This window comes from Monoraphidium neglectum (genome assembly GCF_000611645.1).
Source record: "Monoraphidium neglectum strain SAG 48.87 unplaced genomic scaffold scaffold02864, whole genome shotgun sequence".
NCBI lineage: Eukaryota > Viridiplantae > Chlorophyta > Chlorophyceae > Sphaeropleales > Selenastraceae > Monoraphidium > Monoraphidium neglectum.
This window is the reverse complement of record NW_014010764.1, coordinates 1-7,873: the sequence shown is the minus strand read 5'-3', so window position 1 is coordinate 7,873 and position 7,873 is coordinate 1. Positions and strand designations below refer to the sequence as shown.

General features: G+C 63.7%; 2 protein-coding genes across 2 annotated transcripts; one reads left to right on the top strand and one right to left on the bottom strand.

Moving 5' to 3' along the window:
* Positions 1–398: 398 nt before the first annotated feature.
* MNEG_11689 (hypothetical protein) lies at positions 399–1,955 on the top strand (the record flags this gene model as incomplete). Its single annotated transcript, XM_014039840.1, has 3 exons — positions 399–1,048; positions 1,315–1,521; positions 1,802–1,955. The coding sequence occupies 3 exons, from the start codon at positions 399–401 to the stop codon at positions 1,953–1,955; spliced, it is 1,011 nt and encodes a 336-aa protein (XP_013895294.1).
* Positions 1,956–3,333: 1,378 nt separating this feature from the next.
* On the bottom strand, positions 3,334–4,220 carry MNEG_11688 (malonyl-CoA decarboxylase; the record flags this gene model as incomplete). Its single annotated transcript, XM_014039839.1, has 3 exons — positions 3,334–3,445; positions 3,669–3,725; positions 3,967–4,220. The coding sequence occupies 3 exons, from the start codon at positions 4,218–4,220 to the stop codon at positions 3,334–3,336; spliced, it is 423 nt and encodes a 140-aa protein (XP_013895293.1).
* Between the last annotated feature and the right edge of the window lie 3,653 nt (positions 4,221–7,873).

Here is a 7,873-nt window from a genome sequence, read left to right as displayed (position 1 = left end):
GAGTGGCGTGCGATGCAGCTGAGTACTGCACCGGCTCGTCCTCAGCCTGCCCCGCCGACGCGTTCCAGCCAGCAGGCACCGTCTGCCGACACGCATCTGGCCCCTGCGACACAGAGGAGACCTGCAGCGGCGATGCTGCGGCCTGCCCCACCGATGCCTTCCTGGCCGCAACCACTGTCTGCCGCCCTTCCGCCGGCCCCTGCGATGTGGCCGACACCTGCAACGGCGTCAGCGCTGGCTGCACAGCTGATGTGTTCAAGCCCTCCACCACTGTCTGCCGCACCTCGGCCGGCGTCTGCGACACAGAGGAGACGTGCAGCGGCGATGCCGCGGGCTGCCCAACAGACTCGTTCAAGGCTGCAACCACTGTCTGCCGCCCCTCCGCCGGCCCCTGCGATATGGCCGACACCTGCAACGGCGTCAGCGCCAACTGCACAGCTGATGTGTTCAAGCCCTCCACCACTGTCTGCCGCACCTCGGCCGGCGTCTGCGACACAGAGGAGACGTGCAGCGGCGATGCCGCGGGCTGCCCAACAGACTCGTTCAAGGCTGCAACCACTGTCTGCCGCCCCTCCGCCGGCCCCTGCGATATGGCCGACACCTGCAACGGCGTCAGCGCCAACTGCACAGCTGACGCGTTCCAGCCCTCCACCACTGTCTGCCGCGCCTCTGCGGGCGTCTGCGACACAGAGGAGACCTGCAGCGGCGATGCTGCGGCCTGCCCGACAGACGCGTTCAAGGCTGCAACAACCGTGTGCCGTGCCGCCGACGGCCCCTGCGACGCAGACGACCTGTGCCCCGGCGATGGCGCCAACTGCACAGCCGACGCACTCAAGCCAAGCGGCACCACTTGCCGCGACGCCGCGGGGCCGTGCGACGAGGTCGAGGCTTGCACTGGCGTGAGCAAGCTGTGCCCCGCGGATCTGAAGAAGCCAGCCACCGCCGTGTGCCGCGGGAACAAGGACAAGTGTGACCTGGAGGAGCTTTGCTCTGGCGCCAGTGACAGCTGCCCAGAGGACATTGTTAGGGAGCACGGATACACCTACAAGTGAGGTTTGAGCAATGCCCAAATGCGGAAACGTTGCTGCGGCAAGGTTTCGTGGAGGGTATGGGCCTGCTGAAGCGCGCCCAAGTGCGTATTGCAGTTGCTGCAGAGCAGCATGGAAGTGGGTGCGTCCTATCCCATCTCGCCGCTCCCCTGCCGCATGCATCTGTCTGCGTTGTGATCGCACCTGCCCGCAAGCCCAGTAGTGCCGTCGGTCACTCAGCTTCAATCACCAGATATGTACCCGTGCGGCCCTGCCCTGAGCGCAGGTGCGGCACGACCATCTTCACGTGCGGGGTGTACCCCTCCGAGCTCACTGTCAACGGCGGCAACGCCTACACCCTGGGTGGCTGCACCCTGGGCACGGCCAGCTACAACCCCAAGAACCCTGCGGGCAGCACCCCTGTGAAGCTGGACTACCCAGCCTGCCTCACGCAGTGCATCAACTCCATCTGCCCCAACAATAAGGGTCTCAGGTGGGGGGTTGCCATTTCGCAGTGCCATAACACGCATGTGACTTGCTATGCACCCGTGTGCAGTGGCTGCTCGTTCGCATGATACATGGAGCCAAACGTTTCTGCGTGCGCAAGGCACATGCAGCGCAGCACACCCATTGACAGCAGGCGGCGGCGGGACATGTGCTGCAGCGGGGCCTTGCGTGGCTGCGCGCCTTGAGCATCGCCCATCCCTTGGGCTCCGCTGGTTTGCTGGCCTTATCACAAGCCCCCTGATCCACTCCTCAACCTGCGTGCGCAGCAATATGGGCTTCTTTGACTGTGAGGCGGCCACTGGCAGCTGGAAGTGCATCGACAAGATCGACTCTGCCAGCTCCGTGGCCCTGCCCTACTGCCCCACCACCAAGTACCCCTCTTGGTCAGGCCTGGGGTCCTCAGGTGTCGTCATCGGCTGACGGGGCCTGCTAGCAATCCGCAACCCTGCATTGCCTCTGACTCATCCTCTACTGTCAACATAAATTCAATCAGGCTAGGACAGGAGCAAATACACGCGCGGCACCTGCTGAGCTGTCAATACTACGACAAAAAAACCCGTACCAGTCACAAATCTCCTTGAAAACAGCCTGTAAATTGCTGTGCTCTGCCTCTGTTATGCTTTGCCCCTTTTGATCGCCCATCGGTGCTCTGAAAAGTGCTAACAATTATTGTGTCGGTGCGCGGCGTGCTCTGCCATACTGACAATAATCAGACGGCTGGTCGTTGCGGCAACGCAAGTACTGTACTGCGCTTGCCGACACTTTTTGAGTGGCGGTTTCCGTTCTATCGACCAAGTTCACAGCATTTATCGGACCCTTTCAGATAAAATCCTTGTTTATTCATTCTTATTGATTCACTTGCAGATATGCTGGGAGCACCCAATGCTGGTGCTGCTGTGAGGTGGACTCGCAACACAAGCGCACACGTAGTGGCGGCACCTTTGCTGCCTAAGTGGGTTTTATTGCCCCTGATACAAAATCCTTAGCAGCCGGCTGCGCTTTTGTTGTCGGTGTTGTTTAGGAACCTTTGCTTGCTTTTTTTGTATAGCATTCAACACGTTCTTATGCGCCCCTGTTTGTGCATGGGGCTGCAAGTATCTGTTGGCTGTGCCCAGATCCCTCCAGTAGCCCTGTTTGTGCAGTCGTTTTAGGTGTTCAGGATGCAAATGTTGCATGTCAAAACGCAAAAGCGTGCTCTAAATCCCCCCCGATCGAATAACAAAGGAAGGCACAAGTTAACGTTCGTGCAACTGACGGTCTGCCGCTTGAGAGGCTGAGGGTGGCGCACGCCGCGGTTAAAACAGCGCAAGGAGGTTACACAGCCGTTGCAGATGCGCGACATTGGGTCTTTGCGCAAGCATCTATCTATCACCACCGATCGTCTTGGCGCCTTGGCGGTGGTGCTGCAGAGCAAAGCAGCCTCGCCTTGGCGGCAATGTGCGAGGCGTGTCTGGCATGCAGAGCGCAGAAGTTGGTGCAGATCAAGTTTCGTGTGAAACAATGAGAGCATCCGATCAGGTTGGTTTCACCTCAGCTGGCAGGTGATGCAGCCTAGAAATCAGTTGATCCGCGACACAGCTGGATCAATGAGCGTGCTGGGTATTGCGGCAATGCATGTATATGTTGCGTTGAACCCTCTACGAGCATGCAGCTCTGCCGCTGTGGGGTTGATAGTGTTCTTGAAAAACGCAACCACCACATCAACGCAACACCGACTGCAGGCAAGCCAGGCAGCAATCCGAAAACCCGGTCAGCCTGAGAAAAGCCCGGCATACTACAGATCTCGGCCTCCGCCCTCTCAGCTGCCGCTGCGGCCGCCTGCGAGCAGCTGCAGCACGCCGGGCGCGGCCTCGACCCGCCCCGTCTCCGCGTACCAGCGGGCGCGCTCCTCCAGGCGCGCCAGGTCGTAGCTGCCCGGGGTGGAGGCGGGGCGGGGGTCCGCGGCGCCGTAAATTGATGGGACCGGCAGCACCTGCCAGGGTCGGGGCGCTGCCAGCTGACGTCTGCCGCACGCAGGCCGGCCGTGGCAGGGGCGGCGTTCGGTCTTGCTGACAGACACGGTTTTGAGAGGTGGACAGCCCTGAACACGGGCCAAATGGCCAGAGATTTGGGAAGTGCTTGATAGCACCACACCTGTAGTTGGCCATGAGCCCCAGGCTGCGCTGCCAGCCGTCTGGCGACAAGTCAGCCCTGCGAAGGGGAGCGGCGGCGGCGCTGAGGATTCGCTGTTGGCTCGACAGCCGCCGGGTGGGGCCAGGCGGCGGTGGCAGGGCGCGGGGATGCGCGGTGTGGCAGGCGCTGGGCTGGGGGTGCAGGGCAAGAGCGTGCGACTGGTCACGTGGGCCGTGCCAGGCGGCAGAGCGAGGGTGGCTCCGCGGCAAATTGTCAAGCCTGATGGATCTGAGCCGGCTCGCGCACAGCCAGAGCGCACCCCCAATTGATGCGCCGCAGGGCGGCGCCGTTAGAGCAGTGGAAGCGCGCGACCGGGTCCAGTGCGGCCGCGCTGCCGCCGCCGGTGCTGCTGCCGCTTTTCGACACTACCAGGTACTCCGCCGCGAGCTGCAGCAGCAGCAGCCGAGACTCTGCAAGAGCCGCTGCCGCATCCCCTGCCGAGGGCAGCCGCAGAGAAAGCAGCTGCTGCAGCGCCCCACGCTCCGCCAGTGTGAGTGGCGGCGGCAGCTGCATGGCGTCCAAGCTTTGGCCTGTGCTGTCCCGCTCCTGCCCCGCAGATGTGGCGCCATCCGCCGCCCCTTGCAGCCGCGCCTCGAGCCACCCCCTAAACCCTGGCATCGGAGACAAGGTCGCCAGTACTACGTCATCCTCTCCTGCTTGAGGCGCTGCGTCCCCATCTCCAGGCTCCGCCGCCGCGACGGCCGCCGCCGCGTCCGCCGCCCCAGCCCCGCGCTGTGACTCCGCAGTCAGCGCCTGCGCGGCGCGCAGTATCGTCTCGCGGCCGAGGTCGAGCCCGGCCAGCCCCGGCTGCGTAGACTGGATGGAATAGAAGCAGGCGACCCGCCAGGCGCCGGCGCCGCCGGCGCCGCCGCCACTGCTGCCATCACGGCCGCCGCTGTCCCCGCGACCGCCGTCGCGGCTGCTGTCGTCGTCGCCGGCGGTGTTATCAGGCGGCGGCGTCAATATAGACGGCATGTCGCTGGGCACGGATTCACACAGCGTCACTTGCAAGACGACCAGGGGTTGGTCTGAGGGCATGGCAGGGTGCTCCAAGACGAAGCAGCGGCGCCCCCGGCCGTCGAGGCGCCGGCGGAGGTCCGCTGGGCTGGTCGAGGGGTGCACCGACGCGCGCGCCAGGAGGGCCTGCGAGCGGAGGGGCGAGGGGGGGGGCGCGTTGTATTGATGTGATATGAGGGGCAAAAGAGCTTCTTCCGATGCGAACAGTTGATTTGCCTCATTCCCCTTTTTCTGCGTTGGCAGATTGCCAAGAAGCTACACTGGAGCAGCCGGCCCAGACCCCTGAGCTGTGCGGCGGTGAGAAGGGGCGCACCCTCAGGGCATCGCTGCTGCCGTCCCAGGTCGCGCGCCGCAGACGCAGCAGGCCGCCCCCAAAGACGATTGACAGCAGCCGCCTGCGGGGCACGAGGGCGTGATAAGGTGAGAGGCACGCACACGTCGCTTGCTCGCGCAAGATACCTCATACAAACACCGCTTCTGCGCACAGGACGCCCCGCGTCCGTGCGGGGTGGCCGCCCTAGCTGGCTGCGACTAGTACACACAATGCGGCAGCACAGTTAGCAGGATCGTGGAAGATGTCAGGGGGTTGCTTCAGCAGAGCCTGAAACACATTGCGGGCTGTCGCAGCCGCGAGCGGTGGCGGCGGTAGTTGGTGAGTTTGCCCAGCTTTGCCATTGAGGTTGGTCGCATTTTTGCACTGAAGGAGGCGGGATTGGTGGCAGCTGACGTCATGTAGTGATGTCACGCAACGCGCCGAGCCATGGGGCCGTTCACCTGAGGTCTCGCTCCAGCCGCGCGAGCCACAGTACGTCGGGTGGCGTCGTAAAGGCAGGGCCTGCCCGCTCCTGCTGCTGCTGCTGCTGCTGCTGCTGCTGCTGCTGCTGCTGCTGCTGCTGCTGCCGCCGCTGCTGGCGCACCTGCTGCAACACGTCGCCCCTCAGCCGCACCAAGAAGGGAACGCCTGCGAGCAATCATCGGGCGGACGCGACAACGCTGAAGATCCGGCGCCAAGACCCGCATCAGCGTCCAATACTCAGCAGGAGCGGTGTATGAATGTCAGGTGAGATGCGGCAGGATTATCGCAGCCAAAGCCGCCAGTCGCACCAGATTCATGCTGCAGCAGCTGCTCGAGCACAAGCCCTGTGTAAGGAGGCCGCGCCGCCGCATGCAGCCGCTCCGCTACAGCTAAAGCCGCAGCTGCAGGGACGCCGCCGCCAGCGCCCTGCCGCACGCGCCGCCACTCTGCGGCCGCGGCGTCGATGGCCGCGGCGTCATAGCCGAGGGGCGGGTTGGAGAGGCGCGAGAGGAAAGCGGCGCGGTCAGCAGGGGGGGCAGCATTATAGGCTGCGATCAGCGCCGCTGCGTCCACGGGGCCCGATCGCGCCGCCGCCGCGCCCTCCAGCAAGCTACTCAGGCTCTGGTCGGTCTGCAGGTCGGGGCCTCGCCGATGAGGCCCAGCCTGTCGCGACAGGCACCGCAGCGCGGCAGCGGCGCAGGTGCGGCATGACTGCGATGGCGCCAGGCGCGCCGTGCTGCAGGCTAGGTATGCGAGCAGCATGATATTGATTCTGCGGCTTTGTGCTGGATCGTTACGTTTGTTGAAGGGAACTGTTAGGACGTAGGTGTCACCCAGTGCCTACCAGTGGGCGACACCGTCATGTCGTGCACACTTGCTAAGAACCGTGTAATCTTGGTATACATTCAATCACGATCATCAAGCTGATTATTGTAGACGCTTGTATCACCCACCTGCGATCTCGTGACAGCGCCCGTGGGGACGTCATCAGCATGGCCGAAACACGACAGGGCGGGGAGCCGGTGGAGGAATATGTGGATCGGCCGGAAGAGGACGATCACAACGTGACGGTGCAGGTCCGCCACGGCCCGCCGGCGCACGCACCCTGGCTTGCTGTGCTGGCATGTGCGGCGAGGCGGTCGCACTCACCCGTCATCCCCTCTGGCGACCCCGCATGCGGCTACCGTATGGTGCTCCCAGCTGGCCAACGACCACGATAAGATCAAGGCAAGCGGCCAACCAGCTCACGCACAGCTCACACCTGCCCGTGTGTGCTCTGCTGCGCGTCACACCAGCGAAGCCTGCGGGCGCGCCGCCGCCCCCAGGCCTCCGGCCGCATTGACCCCCCGTCGCTGCCGTGGGCACCCCATGGCGCGTGCCACCGCAGGGCCTGTATCGCAGCTTCAAGGACCCCTCCCTAACAGAGGAGCAGCACCAAATGGTCATCTGGGAGATGGTGAGCAGCCAGCAGCTCATGCCTCTTACTGTCTTACAGCAGTTTTGAAATGAGCGACCAAGCGCTTGGCGGGGTGCCTGGCTGGCAAGCACCATACAAAGCGTGGCCGTTGCACCAACACGTGTTGCTGCCTTCTTAGCCTCGCGGCCGGCCTTGCGTTTTGGGGCTGGGTGTCGGGGTCGAAGCTGCCTCTGTGGGTGTCGGGCCGAGCCGGCTCAGGTGACCCTGCAGGTTGCGAGCAGCTGGCTGCAGGCGCCCTGGAAGAGCTCTCCAGGGGATCCAAAACCTCAGGGTGCACGCTGCTCCCCCAACCCCGCCCTAGAAAGTGCGCGCAGCTGCCCGGCAACTTCCCGCAACCTCCCCTTTGAAACTGCGTGTTGCCAGGTGCGCGCGCTGTGCATCCACCTGTATGCGGAGGAGGAGGTGCTTTGCCCCGTCATGGCCAAGGTTAGGGGGTGGATGGAGCTCGTCCCATTGCGGTGACGTCACCGCAAGCTGCGGGGCTTCATGGGGAAAAGGGGCGGCAGCGCTGGGCGCTCCTCTCTGTCCCTGCTATTATTGGTCGCACGTCTCAATGCGATATGTATGGGTTGCCGTTCAATCACCCACTCGTGTTTACGCTTGCTACGGTTGCCTACAAAATCACGTGCACCAGCACGCACGCAAAACTTTTGCAATGCCTGCTTCGTGGCGGGGCCAGGAGCTGGGCAAGGGGGCACGCGACCACGCCCTGGACGTGGATCAGTCCCTGAAGCTGCTGCTGTCAGACATAGACAAGATGAAGGTGCGGGGCCCAGGGGTTGTGGGGCCACGTGTGGATGGGCGGTTGCGGTGGATGGGGATGGGGATGGGGATGGGGTCCAGGGAGGGGGGGCATGCGTAGGGTGCGGTGTGGAT